Source organism: Eubalaena glacialis, chromosome 3 (genome assembly GCF_028564815.1).
Source record: "Eubalaena glacialis isolate mEubGla1 chromosome 3, mEubGla1.1.hap2.+ XY, whole genome shotgun sequence".
Taxonomy (NCBI): domain Eukaryota; kingdom Metazoa; phylum Chordata; class Mammalia; order Artiodactyla; family Balaenidae; genus Eubalaena; species Eubalaena glacialis.
The window spans coordinates 178,477,166-178,497,038 of NC_083718.1; the positions used below are offsets into that span (position 1 = coordinate 178,477,166).

General features: G+C 54.3%; 1 protein-coding gene across 7 annotated transcripts in view; it reads left to right on the forward strand.

Annotated features, from left to right (window-relative positions):
• The window catches only part of RAP1GAP (RAP1 GTPase activating protein), a 51,481-nt gene that overhangs the window by 2,038 nt on the left and 29,570 nt on the right, over positions 1-19,873 (forward strand). For all 7 annotated transcript variants that reach the window (XR_009700406.1, XR_009700408.1, XM_061184788.1 and 4 more), the window contains exon 2: positions 119-154. Coding sequence is in view for 5 of the 7 variants with exons in the window: in XM_061184788.1 (XP_061040771.1) it covers positions 119-154 (36 nt within the window). In the remaining 2 variants the exon portion in view is untranslated. The remainder of the gene's footprint in view (positions 1-118; positions 155-19,873) is intronic.

The window sequence follows — 19,873 nt, forward strand, 5'->3', positions numbered from 1 at the left end:
CCTCCTCTAGGCCCCTCTGCAAGGGCGGGTGTGAGTTAGGATTGGCCTGATGTGCTGGGCGAGGCCTGGTAAGAAGGGTCTGCCCCCCTCACCTGCTGTCCCTCTTGCTGTGTTTCAGGGTGGACAAGTCCTTCACCCCTCACCGGAGTGCGTGGTGAGTACTGAGGGGCTCTCGGGAGGGGCTGGGCTGTTTCGCTGAACTTTAGAGACACTCCCAAACCATTACTGCCCCCTGTAATGCCAGACCAGACCCCACCAACCCTCTACCCATCCTCTGCAGGCCTTGGAGTGGGCAGACCCTCTTACCAGCTCTGTCCCATCACCACAGCTCTTTCTAGAGCTCTGCCTTGGAGTCAGGCAAATCAGGTTAAATCTCAGCTCTGCCATTGCCTGTGTGGCCTTCAGCAATTCACTCACCTCTCTGAACTTCAGTGCTCTCACCTGTGAAATGAGGATTAAAATGCCTATTTAACAGAGTGAAAGTTGTACCAAAAAAAAAAAGCAAAACAGGGCCTGGCATATTGTAGGCCCTCAGTGACAGGGTTTCCTTCCTTTTCTCTGTTCTTTCCCATCTCATGGTGGCTCCTGGGCACTGACCCCCAAACCCTCTACTTCCACTCCATACACAGCCTTCAGAACGCCCTCCTGCAGCCCATTTCCTGTGTCTGAGGCTGCCTCTCTCTGGAGGAGGAAGTGTCTGCAGCTTCCCCAACACTGTGCGCAGTGGGTGGAGGTGCAGCCTCACCTCGGGATTCACGCCCCCCAGCCCGATGCCCCAGCAGGCGGGTGCCTCCCGGCTTCCCTGGCACCGGCATCACTTGGGTCCGGCTGGCTGCTCCTGCTGCCACTTTAACTCCAGCAGGAGAGCCCCCAGCTGCTCTGGCTTCTGCTTTCTGCCCCTGCTGAGGGCTTCCTGGGGTCCCTAGGCCCTGCAGTGCCCCCCAGCTGCTGGATGACTCCTATCTGGCACCATTGCCTTACCTGCTGCCAGAGCTCCCTAGGAAGCCACACCTGGGGCGGGAGGCAAACGGGGTGCCCAGGCTGAGCTCCAGGGCCTGCCCTTTTATTTTCCTTTGACACTCTCTGTGCCACCTGGAGCCAGTTACTCTCCCTCTCTGGGTTTTGTCTCCTGCTGCTGTGCCTCTACTACGTGCAAAGCCAGTTTGAGTCTCTACCATGTGCAAGGCCATATGCCAAGCCCAGAGCGGGGGTAGGGCGAGGAGAGATACAGATGGAGGTGAGAAAAATGCCTTTTCTTTCAAGGAGTTCAATAATAGTATCCCAACAACTGCCATTTGTCAAGAACCTGCTGTGCACCAGGTACTGTTAGGTGCTTGAATTGCATCATCTCACATAATCTTTACCACATCTCTGAGTCAGGGACTATTAGCCTTAACTACAGATGAGAAGAATGGTGCATGGAGGGGGCAAGTGACTTGCCCAGGTTCACACAGCTAGTCAGTGGCAGAGCTGGGATTTGAATCTCGATCTTCCAGGCTCTGTGCAGAACCCAGAGTCTCACTCACTCCGTCCCAGGGCCTCCAGGCCACAGGGCAGATCTGACAGATGCACCTGAGGGAAGACTTGAAGATGGAGGAGGACTCAAAAAGATGGAGGAGTGACTCAGAAAGCCCACTCTAGGGAACCTTGAATGAAGAGTCAAGAGACGAGGATCTAGGACTAATAGTAACTAACCACTGTGTGACTTTGGGCAAGTCCCTTCCCCTCTCTGGGCCTCAGTTGACACACTTACAAAATAAGATTCTGGGATGACCAGGACTTGCCCATCACCCACAATGCCTTGCCCCACGCCCTCCTTGCTGGAGCTGCTGCCCCTGGTGCTAGCCCCTAGGCCCTCTCTTCCCCCATCCCCAAGCCAATTGCTTAGCCCCCAGCCTGTGCCTGGCATCTAGTTAGTGCCCTGTAAGTGGGTGGTCACTTTGACTGTCAGTTATGATTTTCTGGCATTCAAGGCCTGTCTCCACCTCACCTTCCAGGCCGGGACTCACTTCTCCCACACCCTGCATTTCCAATCAATGGGAATATGGTCCCCATGAGCACCACCTCCAGGCTTTTGCTCACGTTGTCGCTGCAGCCCGTCTTTATCACCATTTGTTGAGTGTTTCCTTTCCTGATCCCCACACCTCCTCTTTTTCTCCTTGAATGCCGTTTCCGCCGCTTATCATGCTTATAGAGCACACAGTAGAGCCTACTCCTAGTGCAGTGGAAAGACCATGGCCTTTGGAGTCTGACAGACATTGATTTGAATCTGCCTCTGTCACATACTAGTGGTGTGACCTTGGGCAGGTCACTTCCCCTCTCTGAGCCCCATTTGGTGCTCAATAGTATTTAATGAATTGGATCTTTCAGCGAGTTGACCTCAGTTGAGTTGAACGTATCCACATAAGACTGTGGCGTGAGGCAGGGTCTGAGGTCCTTGAAAGCAGGGGTTGCTTGAGTTACTTTTGACTTAGGCCCACTTTCCAGCATGAGTCCCATAAGAGCTGGGCTGTACTCTTCTCATCTCTCCATTCTCCACACAGTCTTGCCCAGCTACCCAAACCCAGTAAATGCTTAATGAATGTTTGTGGGATTGAATTGAATGTGTCCAGAGAGTGGAAGAGGTGAAACCTTGTCAGGTAGACTGAGAGGAGGTGTGGTTTTCACCGCATATTTTAAAAAAGGATTAAGAGGTAGGGGCTTGGATCAAGGGAGCAGTGAGGCCTGGTAGAGGCCAGACGTGATCATGGCTGGATTCCCCTACCCCCTGCCCCTCATCAGCAGATTATCTACAGTGGAGGAACACAGAACAAGTGTGCAAATGCCGAGGAATGAGGCCCAGTGGGAGGATTAGGAGCCAGTGGGATAGTGGGTGACTCTGGTTCCGCAGCCCTAATGGACATTTAAGGTGGATTCAAATGGTGGGGGGAGGAGGGAGGTGGAACAGTGTCAGAGTGGGGGAATGGCTAGGTGGAGTTGTGCAGGGAAGGCGGGTTCTGGAAATACCCTGGGAAGAGGAGATTCAGCTTTGACCTTAAAGCTGGGACCCTGGGGGGAGGAGCAGGACCTAGCAAGGATTCAGTGCCAGTGAGTGCTGGGCATTTTACTGTGGTGGTCTCATTAAGTCATGATGACAGTCCTGAAAGTTGGCCTTAGTGTCCCCTTTTTAGAGGCCAAAACCAAGACTGAGAACGTTGAAGACTCTGGCCCAAAGTCGCACAGCTGGCGAAGGCTGGATTTGAATCCAGCTTTTCCTCCTGCCAGGGAAGGGTCCTTGGCCAGAGACAAGGAAGCCACAGGAATGAGAAAAATCCTGGTTATGGGGTGAGAGAGGAGGAGGAGGAGAGTGAGATAATCCCGGGATACCTCCAAAACAGAGGGCACTGCCCAACCCCCTGTGTCCCACCGGGAGGGCCTATCTGGTCACTGAGATATTTCCCCGTGACAGTAATGGTACCAGTTGCTCCCATATATGAACCATTTCCCAGGTCTCAGGCCCTGGGCTGAGAACTTCATTTAAATTATTTCATTCCATCCTCATACCAGCTTTACAAAGTAAAGACTATTACTATCCGTCTCCCATTTTACAGATGAGGAAACTGAGGCTCAGAGAGGGGACCTGGCTGGCCCAGGGGAACACAGTCAGTGAGTGGTGAACAAGACTGGCAGCAGGGTCAGCCTGAGCCTGTACCTTTAGCCCCAGCTCTCCTGGAGGCTGCCTGTGCCGAGTGGGGGTCTTGGGTGGGCAGCCCCTGTCCTCAGGTGGCTCCTTTCTGTAATCACTGAGCCAGAGGCCCTGGGGGGCGGAGGGAGCCTGTGTGCTGCTGCAGGAAGCACGAGGCTGGCCTCATTAGCGGTTCTGAAATGCCAGGCGGGCACAGCCTGCTGGGCCTCCTCATCTATTATGCATCTGGTGGACAGGACCCCGGTGGGCAGCTGGCAGAGCACAGGACAGGGGAGCTAGCTACCACTTCTTGAGCCCACACCTGCCACCACACCTCTGAGCAGGGATCCCTCAAGGCGAATGCCAGGGCAGCTCCTGCCTCATCCCCCTGGCCCAGCCTGGGTGAGGGGGTTCCACGGGGGACAGGAGCATGGATGCTGGTCCCCAGCTCATTAGTCTGCCTGTCTCAGCAGCTACTCCTGAGAGAGGCTGGGACCTTGATTGAGCTGAGAGTCATTTGGGACTAGGGTGGGCAGAGGCAGGCTGATATAGAGTCTTAGGAGCACAGGCTCCTGGCTGCACAGCACCTCAGAGTGATGGTAGTCTTGGTCATTTATTCATCATTCATTCAGCCATAAGGAACTACTGAACACCTACTGTAAGCCAGACACAGTTCTAGGGACTGCAGATTCAGCAGAAAATGAGACAGGCCCAGTCCCTATCTTCAGAGAGATTGATTTGGCCAGTTCTTCACCTCTTTGAACCTCAATTTCCTCATGTGTAAAATAGGGAGTAGAGGAGACAGTCTATAAATAGACGCCCCCCAAAAAAACCAAAAAAACAAACTATGATGGTTGTGCTGAATTTTAAAGCAAGAGTACATGCTAACAAGAGCTGATCCTTACTTGGAGCTTAGCCAGCATGCTGGGCTGTGTTCCAAAGCCCTTTCCATATATTGATGGATTTAATCCTTACAACCCCATGAGGCAGGTACTGTCATTACTCCTGGTTTAGGGCTGAGGAAACTGAGGCCTAGAGAGGCCAAGTAACTTATTCAAGGTCTCTTGGCCAGGCTGAGATTTGAACACAAGCAGCTGGGCTCCAGTTTGTACATCACCCTGTACTGTGAAGCTGTGGGGTGATGGATGGAGTCATGGAAGGCTTTTCCGAGGAGGCGGCACTTGAACCAAAATCTGAAGAATGAGAAGAGCCACTTGAGAAAGCAGCAGATGCAAAGGCCCTAAGGCAGGAGTGAGTCTGGTGTGTCCTCAGAACAGGAAGGAGGCTGGTGTGGCTGAAGAGATGTGGGAGAGTGAAGCCAGGGGTGGATTTAGAAAGGGGGAAGGGGCCAGACTGAGAGTCTCACAGGCAGAGTAGGAGTTTGGCTACAACATCAGTGACTGACATGCAGAACCGCTGAGTCTCAGACTCTTGGCTTTGTGAAATCTTAGAATCAGAGAATTTGGGCCTCCTAGAACCTTTGGAGATGGAAGAAATGTTTGAGGCACCCTCCTATGGCCTCCCACTAAACAAGGAACCCTCCCTTGGTTCACAACCCCTTTGAATATTGGAAGAAGACTTTGGGGGCCCTCTGAGGAAATCGTACCTTTATTTTCAGTAGCTTTATAGACCTCTTGAAGCTCATCGTCCCTGGTTGAGACCATCATGACCTCTTGGCAGCTCCTTGACTAGCCTTTGTTGCTCACTCCTGGTGATAGGAGGCTCACTACCCTTGAAGTATCCCATTCCATTCCTGAGCAACTCAGATGGATTTCAAAATTCTTCCTTACTTCAAACCAGCTGCCTGAGCCTACATGCACCCTCTGGGTGTCCCATCCCTGACAGTGGCCCTTTAATGAGACAAGGATGGGGATTGTGTATTCCCAGGTCCACTCTTTCTTGTCTAAACAGCCACTCATCCTAGCCCACCCTCCTTTACATCCTCTATTTAGCTCAGCTTGTGCAGGCCTTGAAACCCCCTTAGTTGTCCCTCTCTGCCTTCCTATGGGGCCAGACAATGCCCACTCCTGGGGAAGGCCACTTCTTGGGCAGGGGGGATGCCTAGGAGAGACTCCAGACCAGAGAGACCCCCTCTTCCAGGACAGAGCCCTCCCTAACTTAAGGAGATAAGAGAAAGTCTCCTTCAGATGGGTTTTGGTCCTGGGTCTGCCGCTATGTTTCTGTGTGACCTTGGGAAGTGAATCCCCATCTTTGGGCAGTTTCCCCATGCCCACCTGCGGCACAATCAAGAGGCAGAGATGGGAGACTTCCTTGGCAGTCCAGTGGTTAAGACTCCGTGCTTCCACTTCAGGGAGCATGGGTTCCATCCCTGGTCAGGGCACTAAGATCCCGCATGCTGCGAGGTGTGGTCAAAAAAAAAAAAAAGGAGGCAGAGATGGTCCTGGAGGGCACTTGCAGCTCTAAGTTTCCCAGTCTGGTTGGCCCTGCTTGCCTCTACATCCCAGCAACGCTCAGGCTTAGGTCCCTTTGTTTGGGAGGTGCATAGAAAGACGGGGGTTCTGTTTTCAGGCAGATCTGAGTCCAAATACCAACTTCAACTTTTCTTACTTGCTGTGTGGCCTTGCCCAAGCTACTTTTGCCTCTCTGAACCTCAGATTGTTCATGACAATAAGAACCAGGCTGCTTACCCCACGGGAGACTTAGAATGAAATAAGTTCATTGTGTGCACTCAGTGGATGTTTTCCCTCTCTCTGAGCATTTGCATTTTGAGAGAAAAGACACATTAAACCAGAGAGACTCATTAAAATTTTAGTGCTAGAATTTTAGGCCCTGTGGAGGTGGCTTATTTGAGGAGAAGTGATTAAGGAGGGGACCTTTCTGATATCCCCAAATCCCATAAAGGCTTTCCTCTGCTCAGGGTCTCTCCCAAGACAGTCATTCCTTCATTTAGCAAATTAATTCAACAAATATTTAATGTGGGAATGCCCTCTAAGGGCCAGCCAAACCCCATGCTGGACACTGGGGACATGGCAATGGAGATGACAGACAAGGCCACTCTTCTCGTGGAGTTCAAGGGCAGGGGGGAGAATAAGGAAAGAGAGGGTTCTAAGGTGGGGTGATACGTGTTGATGGGGCAGATGTGGGGAGCTCTGAGAGCTCAGAGAAGGACTCCTCCCCCCTACCTGGGAATCAGGGGAGGCTTTCTGGAGGAGGTGACCCAGAAGCTGAAACTCAAAAAACAAGTTGAAACGGGCCAGTTGGCAGCGTGTCTGTGTGTGTGTGGTGTGGGAGGGAGGGCCAGTGCCAAGAGAGTGTTCCAAGAAGAGGAGGTGGCAGGTCAGCAACGTGGAGGAGAAGAGCGTTTGGTGGCACGTGCTGGGCACAGGACGGAACTGGACCTGGCAACAGAAAGTGGGAGAGGCAGCCACCAGCTCATGTCCCTGCTAGCCCCACTGGGACTTCCTGTGGGTGCCCTAGAGGGTCTGAACCCCCAAGCCACGATGGGGCAGAGGCCTGCTAGGGCTGCCCGTCACCCACTGTAAGATGGGCACTCCCCACTGTAAGAACTGCCCTGCTCTGTGCTGTCAGTCTGGGGCTGTGTACAGTGGAGGATAACTTCTCTGGGTCTTGTAAATTAAAGACCATAAAAGCACCTACCCTGAAGATTGTTGTGGGGATTAAGTGAGATAATGTATGCCAAGGTCCAAAACCAAAGTGATGCCAGCAATCGTGGTCACTGCCGTGTCATCCTTACAAGCTGGTCCTTGCAGTGGGGGCAGAATCGCTCAGCGTGTGGACTCTGCCCTCTGGAAGTTCACTGCCTGCCGGGAGGCAAGACCTGCCCACACGTGAGCATGCTCCCAGCCATGGGCACTGACCTTGACACTGGCCCTGAGAATGCTGGCTTTGCAGCCAGCCAGGTCTGCACTGAGTCCTGGCTGGGTGACCTTGGGCAGTGCCTCCCTGGCTGAGCCATGGTTTCTTCCTTTGTGCAGCGGGGTTATTAGTTGTCACCACCTCAGGGTGAGTGAGAGGAGTGAGGAGGTGCTTTTAAAGGGCCAGCACAGCCTAACAGTGCAGCTCTTTCAGACCACGGGAAGCCCCGGTAACCTGCAGAAACTGCACTCTCTCTCTCTGAGGCTCATTTTCCTATCTATAAAATGGGAAGGTTAGCTACAAAACACTGACGTGCTGGGGTTCTAGTGGAGTCTGATAGTCCCTAATCTTGACCTGATCTGACTGTTTGCTGTGTGACCCTGGGCTAGAGACTTAATCTCTCTGAACCTCAGTTTCCACACCTGTAAACAGGGACAATATTCACCTCACAGGATCCTTTCAAAGATTCGTTAGCCATTTGCTTGTTTTTTTTTTTTTTTTAATAAATTTGTTTATTTTATTTATTTATTTTTGGCTGCATTGGGTCTTTGTTGCTGCCCGCGGGCTTTCTCTAGTAGCGGCAAGCGGGGGCTACTCTTCGTTGCAGTGTGCAGGATTCTCATTGCGGTGGCTTCTCTTGTTGCGGAGCACGGGCTCTAGGCACGCAGGCTTCAGTAGTTGTGACACGCAGGCTCAGTAGTTGTGGCGCATGGGCTTAGTTGCTCCGTGGCATGTGGGATCTTCCCGGACCAGGGCTCGAACCAGTGTCCCCTGCATTGGCAGGTGGATCCTTAACCACTGTGCCACCAGGGAAGGCCCTCGTTAGCCATTTGTTCATTCAACCAATACTTATCAAGTCCCTGCCACGTGTCAGGTAACATCTAAGAATTGGGGATAAAGAGGTGAACCTGAGGGACCTGGTGTGTGGCCTCATGCAGGTCACCTTCCAATGCAGGAGACAGATGCAAAACGAGCTAACAGGCAAATAAGGTGAATTCACATGGGTAGTGGGTAGTGAGAGACAGGGTGGTTGGGGAGGGGATACCCTTTGCTAAGGGTATCAGGGAGGGCCTCTCAAGGCCTGAATGGGAAGGAACTGACTGTGGGAAGGGTGATCCAAGCAGAGGGCAGAGTATGTGTAAAGGCCTTGGGGCAGGAACAAGATTCCTTCCCTTCCCCAAATCTGGAACATTCCAGATCATCTCCTGGCAGCAGGTGGAAGGTGGCTGAGTAGGCAGGGGGGTTGGAGGCCCATCATCTCTCAGAAGAACTGCTGCTCACGAGGCAGGCCTGGGGGAGGGGGGTGGGCACTGTGGGCAGGCATGCAAGACCAGGCTTGGGTTGGGCCTCCGGTGAGAGGGGGTGTGTGGCAGAAGGCGGAGCCTCTGAGCCCACAGGGGTGGGGCCGACTGCAAGGGTGGGGCCGACTGCAGGGCACAGGCAGGAGGCCAGCCTGGCGACCACCTGGCTGATCCCCCTGCCCAGAAGTATTCTGGGGTCTGGTACAGAGACCCGGGGCCTATTTCAGGAGGGGTTTGGGGGAGGGGAGCAAAGGAACTTAGGCTGGCTTTCTCTCTCACTGCAGCCAAGCTGGACCTGAGTACCAGTCATAGAGTGCCCCGGCCTTTCCCAGATCTGGCCCACCCACGGGCCAGAGGTTCTTTGAGACGCCCCCTATACACACGCACATTTTCCCTATGCACACTCCTAGACTTGACTCTTGTCCAGGCAGCTTCGTCACGAGCATACAGCTATATACACATTCACTCATGTAGCACATCATAATCGGGCATCGACTGCGTGCCAGGCCCCCAAACAGATCGGGTCCGCACCTGAGGAAGCTCCGTGATCTGATAATCACACTGTGACAAGTGCAAACCCGGGACAGGCTTCTGGGAAAGCTGGTCAGGGTAGGGGCAACCTGACCCAGTCTGGGGAGGGGGCTCCAGAAAGACTGGATAAGAGTGTAGCATGTAGGTGTGATGGGGGATGACGGGGGAGGGTGGAACAGGTGGAGGGTACGGTGTGTGCAAAGGCTGGGAGGTGGGACAGACGCTCAGGGCCTCGTGGGCCACGTGAGGCAGTCGAGTCTCCATCCTGCACGTGGCGGGAAGCCACGGGGGGCTTTTAGGCAGGTGGATGACGTGATAGACACAAACATGCTCGCCTACAAACCCACGCACGCCCCAGACACGAGCGCGTTCTCTCCCACCCACATTTCACGTTCCTGCCAGGCCTCCCACCTACATCCTCACCCACGGAGTTGCACACACCCTGTCGCACCAGCGGGCAGCACTGCAGAAAACCCTGTGCCGGCTCCCAGCAAAAGTGTCAGACATTCGCCCCAGCTGCTTGCTGATTTTGTGGAGCAGCGCCCTCTGATCCAGCCCTTTGCACACTCCACATTTGCACAGATGTGCACGTGCCCCCTCCCAACCACCCCCACAGTGTGCAGGGTCATAACCCTCCCCTGCACATGGAAGGCGGCTCCTAGCTTGGGCAGTACTTTCATACACGTTATCTCACTGAATTCTCCCAGCAGCCCTGCGTGGAGGAATTATCAACACCATTTTACAGCTGAGGAAACTGAGGCTCAGAGAGGTGAAGTGACTCTCCCCATGCCACACAGCTAGAGCTTGACCAAGTCACGATTTGAACTCAAGTCCATCTGGCTTCTAGATCTGTCCATTGGTCCAGCCAGACTCAGGAGCACGCATCTGTGCTCCTCTCCTCTCCAGGCTCTCACTGAGAAGGCGGCAAGGAACTTAAAACGCCAGTTTCTTCCAGAAACACGTTGATCAACTTGGAAAGTTATTTAGAGCCCCAGTGCATGCCCATCCGCCTGGCGACCTTGAGGCCTTGGGGGGTGGTTCCAGGGGTGCGGCTGGGCACCTGCCAGCCTGCTAGCCTGGGGCAGCTCGGGGCTGGGACCTGATGCCAGGAGCAGAGGCTTCATTTATTTGCATTTGCAAATGAGGCAGACAGCCTTGTCCCTGCACAGGCTGACCCCGGCTGGCCTGGCTCCCAGGACCTGACAGCTGAGGTCCCAGGGTATAGCCCCGAGCCCAGCAGCCTGGGTTGCTTCTCTCCTGCCTTCTCTCCTCCCTGCCCCTCAGAGCAGAGTGCCTTGTGTAGGAGAAAGAGCGTGGGCTTCAGAGTCAGCCAGAACGAGGGTTACAGCCCAGCTCTGTCACTCCTGCCTGGGGGACCTTGGCCGTGGTGTTTAACCTCCCTCTGTGTCCGCTTCTCCTTGGAATAAGGAGTGAAGAGTATCTCTTTCTCAAGATGACTGAGGAAGGTAAAGGAGTCAGGTACTCAGAGAGCTGACTCATAGGATTCAGTTCTTTTAATCTTTCTTTTTTTTTTTCCTAATGACAAAAATAATCAGTGCGCATTGTAAAAATCCAAACAATGCAGAGAAATATATCCTGTAGAAGGCAGAAGTTCCTAGTGGTCCTGTTTCCCAGAGATAACCCATGTGAACTTTTACATGTAATTTAAAATTTTTACAAGTGAGATTTTTTTGGTGCAACCTGTTTTTTTCACTTAACAGTATACCTCAAATTCCCTTTTCCGTCACGACTAGAAACCTCCTTTGTCACCACTGCATGGTCTTCCGTGGTTTGCACATGGCTTGTGTATTTAACCAGCTTCCAGGTTTCAGCTATGGCAAACCCTGCTGCAGTGAATGTCCTCTGTTCATATATTTTTGTGCTTTTTTGTAAGTATTTCTGGGGGATAAATGCCTAGAAGTGGAGTTGCTGGGCCAAAGGGTGTGCACATTTTCATCCTTAATGGGAGTGGCAAGCAAACCGGCAGAGAAGTAGCAGCAATCCATGTGCCGCGGGAGATCCAGGAAAGTCCATCTCCTCGAAAGAATGGGAATTTATCCACTGCCTCTGCCCTTGACCACAGACCCGGGAGTCAAGAGGAATCGATTCCACATGTGGGAGGTGCCTGGCAGGTCATCTAGTGAAACCCCATGCTCCCATTATTCTTCCTGTTCCCATACTTTGGCATCTCCCCCTTCATCCCTTCCTGCCTTTGCTTGACGGGGAGCTCAGTACCTTACACGGCTCTATTCATCACGTTATTTCTCATGTTGGACTCTGGTCTACCTTCTCACAACTTTCACCCAGGAGCCCTGCCTCAGTCCTCAGCAGCCTACAGAGGAAGGAAAAAAGGAAGAGAGAAGGGAAGGCCAGGAAATGCTCATGGTTAATATTTACATACTTTATATGTATGAACTCATTTAATCCTCATGACAACCCTTGGAGGCAGACACAGTTGTTATCCCCAAATTATAGATGAGGAAACCGAGGCTCAGAGAGGTTAAGTAACTTGCCCAAGTCCCACAGCTGTTAAGTGGCAGAGCTAGGATATAAACCCAGGCAGTCTGGCTCCAGGGCCCACACCTCTGATGTTATGCTGTCTCTCCGGGCAGGAGCTTGTAATTTATTGAACAACACCTACTGTATACTCAGCTTCCGCTCACCAGTGGCCTGGAACCCATGAGGGAGCAAACCCACGGGCTAGGAGGAAGAGGGCTGGATTTAACAAGGCCTCAGCACTGCAGGGTTTAGCATCTGAGCAGTGAGGCCACAGAGCACCAGGCACAGCTAGAGAACAGTCCGGGCAGTGTCACTGGCTTTGCTTTGAGGTGGGTGAGGCCTGGCTCTGATGCCAACACCCAGCACCATTGTCTGGCCCAGAGCGGGTGTCAGGACGTGTGTCCTGAATGAGTGACTAAGCACAGGAATGAAGGGCACACGGGGGAGTGGGTGGGTGATGGAGTGAGTGAGCGAAGGAATGCATGGAGTTCAGCAAGGGAGACCCCCTGGGCTGCAGAGGCTGGGAAAGGACAATAAGGTTAAGGAGGGAGGTGGGGGGGGCGGGCGTGGCGGGGTGGGGGCTCTAAGACTGCGCAGCTGATGGGTGCTGGGAAGGCCCCTGCGCACGAGCTCCGGCCACCCTTTCCCTGGGTGCTAAGGGCGGCAGCCTGTGCCGGCCCATTGGTAAGTTGTCCTGTGCCCACGTGGGCAAGGGCTAGAGCCGCTGGGTTTGGGCTTCGGGTGTGATACCACGGGCGAGTCATCACCTCTGTCCCAGCTTCACTTTTCTTCTGTGTAGAATGGAGGTAACGAACATTACCTGCCTTCGGTTCCTTGTGAGGCTGTTGAGAGGGTCTAGAGCAAAGGAAGTCTGTAAACTGTAAAGTGCCAGGTGGGATAAGCGGATGTTGTTATTAGGGAGCAGGAAGAGGCCCCGTGGCTCGGTCATCTCAGTGTCACTCCTCCCTCCTGCCTCCGGTGCAGGGAGGGGTCAGTCCCCAGGGAGGCGGAGGGTCAGGCTTAGGCTGCTGCAGGCCTTGGGCCACCTGGGCAGGGGAGGCACTGGCGGGCAGCTGGCGGATGGGAGGCCCGGCTCCCAGGTGCTGTGCCCCCGGGTGGGGGCCAGTCCCATGACCTCCTCTCGGGGCTGCCAGCCTGTTGTTTGCTGAGGAGGCCGCTGCCTGGCGCAGCTCTGGGATCCGGTTGTCTCGGCGCTCAGCCAGCACGGGGTGAGGGTGCGGTGCTCCCGAGCCACCTTCCTGCTCCCCTCTGCCCTGCCTGGTGCCTAAGGTCCTCTCCTCCCGCCCCCAGGGGGGCCCTGCCAGCTCTGCCACTGGGCGGCTGCGAGACCCCGGCCCATCTTGCAACCTAGCTGAGCCTCTGCCTCCTTATCTCTGAAATGGTGTGAGGATAACAGCAGCCTCAATCAGAGCTGTTGTAAGGATTACAGGACATCACAGCTTGGCTCCCCCCATCCCCCTTTGTTTCCTGTGCCCTCAACACTCCCTCTTGAGTCCTGGCTGAGGTCAAAGGTGCCTGGGGAAAGGAGAGCCAGGAGCAGCCACGCCTGTGTCCCCCACGCCCCTGCTCTCGCCGCCCCTCCCCATGGGCCCCCAGAGGATGCCCAGGCCTAGCTTCAGAAACTTGCTCACCGGCTGCCCCTGGCCACCTTCCCTGGCACCTTGGCAAGGCCACGGGCAAGCAGTGCCAGATGGTTGAACTCCGGAGACAATGGGCTTCTGTGGCCCCCAGGGGAGGGGGCAGTTCCAGGGTGGCCTGTAGGCTCTGGTTTCAGGAGATTAGAGTCCCCTCAGACCTGATACCGCGGCTGGGAGGCACGGGCAGCCTCCCAAGCCCCATCCAGAGGGCCCTCTCTAAGGGGACTAAAGGTTCACAGGAGTAACCCTCCGGTGCGGGACCCCTTCTCGCTTTGAGGTCTGTGCCCTTTCCCCATCCCCCGCCCCAACGTGAATCGCCAGTTTGGTAGAACCGGTTGGTCTCATGGAGACCAGGGAGATTCAAGGGACCCTGAGCTCTGGTGACCAGTGCTGGGCTGGCCTGGACCCCTTAGGCCCCAGTCCTGGGCTAGCCCCCCACAAATCCTTCTCAGCCTTATGTTTGTTGGTTGCCTGAGCCCCTCTTCTGCCCTCCCAACACCCCCCAGGACTGGTTTCCCAACTTGTGTGTGTGCTGTCCAGCACCTGCCCGGCTCCCCTGCTCCCCGTCACAGGACTCCTGCCTTGGTGGTCATGTGTCACCTGCTCTGGCCACCAGAGTTTCACCTGTTTCAATTGCATTTTAAAGCATGAATGGTTTACCGGGGAGAAAAGAAGGAAAAAGGAGCTCCCAGCAAAGGGCAAAGCCTGTGCAGAGGCTCAGCAGTGGGAAACAGCGCGTTTGGAAAGCTGCCTGCAGCCCAGCCAGGTTAGGGCAGGAAGCTGGGGGTGTGGGGATAAGGCTGGGAGACTCAGCAGGGGTCAGACCCACCTGGGGGCCTCCATTCAGGGCAACTCTCTCTGAATGGCCAAAGGGCCAAGTCCTACTCACAGGATAGCTCAGCCACCCCTCTGGTGCCCTGAAAGGGTGGGTTCTCTGGGAGAGCGGCTAATAAAAATAATAATAATGGCAAACACCTCTACTGGGCTTACTTGCTTACTCTAATCCGTGGCTTAGGAGGTGGGTACATTGTCTCTCATTTTGCAGATAAGAGAAAAAGACAGGACCCTCCCACCAACTCTCCAGCTGGTTAACAGGTGGGAAGCAACCCAGGGAGGCATCTGGTCACCTGTCCTCCATCTTCCCTTTCTCCCCAGTCACACCTGAGTCTGACCTGCAGTTTTGCAGAGTGTGGATACCCCCCTGAGAGGCCCCCCACCCCAGCGCAGCATCTGTGGCCCTGGACCGGTGGTGGCCTGGTTCTAGTTCCTAATCTGCTCCCGCTTTGCTGGGTAACTTCAAGTTGGTTGTTTAACCTCTCTGAGCCTCAGTTTACCCTTCTGGGAATGGAGGATCCTAGCAACTGCCTTATCTCCCACTCCAGTTCCGGTGAGACTTCCAGGAGTGAGCAGATAAAGAGGGCTTTTGAAAAGTAGAAAAAGCTGCACTCACGACACTGCAATTATTACTGTTACAATATGGAGATAAGGGAGGGGGTGGAGGTGCGGTGACAGCTGCCAAGTTACCGGGAGCCGTCTGCAGCAGCTTCCGGCCTGGCCCATCCCACTCAGGAGCTGGGCCACTGGGTCCCTCCCCACACACCCCGCCGCACCCTTTCCCTGGGAGAGATGGGCACTCCGAGAGGGAGGGGAGCTAGGGCCAGATGGCTGGTGGCCACACACCTGCAGGGCCGGAAGGTGATCCTGGAATGTGGCTGGCCCAGACTCCAGGTGGGCTTTGGCTTTCTGTGTGACCTTGGGCAAGTCACCTCCTTTCTGGCTGCCGCCTATTGCTGTGTCCAGGTGTCCTGTACCCACAGGCAGGTGTCCAGGCCAGACAGAGCAGCATTGGAGCTGGACCTAGAGAAGATGCTTGGCGGTGGCGGCAGGAACCCAGGGCTGTGATGGGGAGGCCGCTGGGGGCTGGGTGACAGGACTGAGGGCCTGGGTTGAGAGCGGCTGTGATGCGTGTAGTAGACGAACCCTGGGCTAGAGTGAAACCCTGGCACTGCCCTTTCCCTGGAGTGACCTTGGGCTTGTCACTTAAAGTCTCTGAGCCTCAGTTTTCTTATCTGGAAAAAGGCTGATAATAATCCAACCTCACAAAACTGCCATGGTGATTGAATGAGACAATGCCTGTGTAAACTGTAGAGTGCTGTGCAGATATGACTGCGGTCCTGGCCAGGGGAAAGGAAAAGTGGGGAGAGTTCCCCATGTCCCAGCTGCTGCGTGTGCAGGAAGAAGGCAAAGCATTTTAAGCTGAGCCAGGCCATAGGGTCAGGAAGGTTTCCAGAGAAGTGGGGAGGGGGCAGAGACTTGGGAGGCCCCCGTGTGAACGGAATGATGGAGATCAGGAGGAGAAAAGGGTGGGATAGGAGAGAAAGGGGAGGGACAGAGAGATTCAAGTTCATGAGAGGGAGGAAAATAACCAAATAGGGGGAGGTCTGCGGAGACCAGAGGCAGAGGAGAGTGCATGGTGGGCTAGAAAGGTGGGGAAGAGGCGTGTGAGAGGTGAGGAAGGCTAAGAGGAGGAGGAGGAGGCATCAGGAGGGTAAGGGGTAGGGAGAGAGGCAAGAACCTGAGTTTATTCATTTCTTCAGAAGCCCTGATTGAGCAACTACTGTTTTCTAAGAGATAATAGAGTGAAGCATTAGGACAGCGTCTAGATCCGATGGTTGGAGGTTCAAATCCTCTGTATTTCACTTACTATCAGCGTGACCTTGGACATGTTGCTTAACCTCTGTGTCTTAGTTCCCTCCTCTGAAGCAGGATTAAATGAGGTAGTACAAGTGAAGCCGTTCGCGCAGGGTCTGCACGCGGTACGTCCTGCATCAGGGGTGGCTGCCGTTTCTGGAGTGACAAACCTGGGTTCAAATGCCTGCTCTGCCTCATTAACTGTGCGACCTTGGGCAAGTTAATATACCTTTCTGAGCCTGTTTCCTCATGTGCAAAGCAGGTAGATTTTGAGCACCTACCTCACTGGGGAGCTGTGAGGATTAAGAAAACTCATGGAGGGCTTCCCTGGTGGCGTAGTGGTTGAGGGTCTGCCTGCCGATGCAGGGGACACGGGTTCGGGCCCTGGTCTGGGAGGATCCCACATGCCGCGGAGCAGCTGGGCCCGTGTGCCACAACTGCTGAGCCTGCGCGTCTGGAGCCTGTGCTCCACAACAAGAGAGGCCGCGACAGTGAGAGGCCCGTGCACCGCGATGAAGAGTGGCCCCCGCTTGCCACAACTAGAGAAAGCCCTCGCACAGCAACGAGACCCAACACAGCCAAAAAATAAATAAATAAATAAATAAATTTATAAAAAAAAGAAAGAAAACTCATGGAAGGTGCAGGGAGGCTGTGGCTTTTGTTATTATTGTCCTTCTATCCCTGCAGAGCTGGGATGGATTGGGGCAGGCAGGACCTAGGGCCTCTGATGTCTGCTCTGTTCTCATCCTGGAGCCCCTCGCTTCCCCTGCCCCTTAGGGCCTCAGCAATGACCTTTGAGGTGGAGGAGTTGCCTGTGAGGGGCAGACTCTGGACAGCCAGGAACCGGAGAGCTGAGGGCCTTGGGCAGCGCTCCAACAGAAGCAAGAGCCCCCTTGTCTTGAGAGACCTACCGAGTCCTGTGCCAATGTGAGCAGTCCTGAGTGAGGGGACACCTGGACACAGGGAAACGGAGGTGGGTTCTGGAAGGGGAGCGTGTTAGGGAGCTGCTGCCAGGCTGACCTGCAGTGGCCACAGTCTGAGCCTTGGGGTGTGAGAAGGGACAGACAGAAGGACAGCACCCGAATAGCTCAGTCATGGGCAAAAACCTCCACTCGGCGGCCAGGGCCACCAAGACAGTGATCTCTACCATCAAGGGGACCCAGCTTCACCTGGGCTTCAACTCCAGGACTTCCTGGCCCTTGGACAATCTCCGCTCTCCATGCTGACCTGGCACCGCCCTGCTTTGTCAAGGGCATGGGCTTTAAATTCTGACTCTGTCACCCACTTGCTAGGGGAAGTGGCTTCATCTCTCTGAGCTTTAGTTTCTCCATCTGTAAAAAAGGGGATAAATAATGCCAGCCTCCCAGCACAGCAGTGAAGGTGTAATATGCCCGACACAGTTCCAGGCACATAGTCCGTCTCAAGGGTCCCCATGGCAGCCTCAGTGGAATTTGCCCGGACCATTTCTTTTTTTTTTTTTTTTTGACTCGTGAATTTGTTTTTATTTTTATTGGGCTATAGGGAATGGGTTGGGAAATATCTCTGTAAGTTATGCCCCACTAGGGAAATGTCCATTCTGATTTTCCTGGGATAGCTTTCGGAGCTTTTTCTTTTTCTTGGAGCTGCTGCTCTTGCTGGCAGCAGCCTCTTCAGGTCCGCTGCTGAGAGGCTCCTCCTTGGAAGAGAATTTCCTCTTTTTCTTGGGGACCCTCTTGTTTCCTGACTCTTCAGGGTCACTATCTGGTTCCTCTTTGGGGAAAGATTTCTTCCTCTTGGGAAGACTTCACTGCCAGCTGTCTCTTCAAGATCACTACTAACCAGCTCCTCCTTGGAAAAAGATTTATTTCTTCTTTTTCGGTTTGGAGGAGACAGATGGGTCTTCCATTCCATTCTCCTGAGGAGCCTCCTGGGGCTTTTGCTTTTGCTTTTGCTTCTTTTTGGGTCTTTCACTTGTCTCCTCACATTCCTCCGGGGTACTACTGCTGTTTTCTGAAGAAGCCAGGGCAATCGCAGCCAGCCTTTTCTTTTCCTTCTTCAAGTGTTTCTTCTCCTGTTTCTCCAGCTTCCTAGTAATCTCAGCAGCCGCTTCCTGTGCCTGAACCATTGCCTCCTTCATGACATCCAGATTCTTTCGTGGAATCTCTCCAGTCTCATAGAAGGACAGTGCCCGGACCATTTCTATGGGCCTCTCGCCACTCCCCCTTCCCCAGTCTCTCCCCATGTCACTGTACCTTGTAATCTACAGAAATCTACAGAAACCTGTGTTTAGGCCATTTTCTTGCTCACAAACCTTTAATGCCTTCCTACTGCCAACATTCATTCATTCAGTCACTCATCCATTTAACAAATACTTAATGAGACGCTAACGTGGGGAGCCAGAGTTTACCATGAATGCATGAATAGCAGAGAATTCATTGAGTGAATAGCTTCTAGCTGCCAGGCTCTATGATGAATTTTTTCTGGAAACTGAGGCTGAGAGGGGTGTGTCACTGATTCGAGGTCACACAGCAGGTAAGTGCCTGGGAATATCTCCCCTACAACGATGCCACAGGCCTAAAATGTCACTGCCACCATGTCTATCCTCTGGGTCAAGCACTACCCAGTTCAGGACCCCCTTTTAAGATGCTAGCCCCCCTGGGAGGTGGAGAGGCATCTGGTGCCTGCGGCAGGGCTATGGACAGTTCCTCTGAGCTGTTTCTCCCTGAGTAGCTGGGCCCAGGGGAGCCAGCAAGGGGGCTCAGAGCTTCCTCAGCATCTCCTTCCTGGGCCAGGTTCCCACAGGCCCTTCCCCTCTTGGGGTGTGGCAGTCCCAGCTCCGCCTGACTCAAGCGGGTCATGGGCTGAATGACTCACCCTCTCAGGACCAGCCTTAGTCGAGGGACGGGGGCGGGGGTGCAGCCACGTCGGGGTGGCCCTAGGTGGTGGGTGGAAGCCAGGACTGCTTGCCCAGCCCCGGGCCACCTGGGTCCCAGGAACCACTGGGCACTTCCTCTCCCTGACCCCAGAATTAGCCTCCTCAGCAGGCTTTCTAGGGTAATAGGAGCTGACTTCACCCTCACCAGACCTGCTTCCTTTTCTCAGGGAGGGCCATGGGTGTGGGCAAAGAGACTGGGCTTGGTGTCAGTCAAGCGCCACTCAGATGCTGCTCTGCCGCTGACCAGCTGTGTGAACTCGGCATGCCTCTGCATCCTCATCTGTAAAGTGGGAATGCCAGTGTGGTGATGAGTCTGTGCCCTCAGGCCTGGAAAGAGGGGCTTGGCATGGGACCTGGCACATAGTCGATCCAATGAGTGTCCGTTATTGTTATTGTCATTAATAATAGCAGTGGCCCAGGTGGCCTCTCAGCCTCAAGGCTACTCTGTCCCTAAAGGCTCAGGGAGAGGTGCATAGAGGCTGGGCTACCTTGCTTAGTCCAGACGTCAGGGCTCAGCCCTTTACAGCAACCCTCACCGCCCCCTGCCTCAGTCTACCCATCTTCAGAATGGGCTGTGGACATCCTCTTGGCTGGATTATGGGTTAGGGAGGCCTAATGGAGAGCTGAAAGTGAGACCCTGTCTACAGCTCTGATCTCTGGGGAAGGAGAGCCTGTTTGGCAGCCCTGCTCAGGAAGCCCCTCCTCTCCTGCCTCCTGGGGAACCCAGGACCCCCTCCTCCATGAAATCTGTCCCCCTTAATGTCCCCCAACTCTGAGA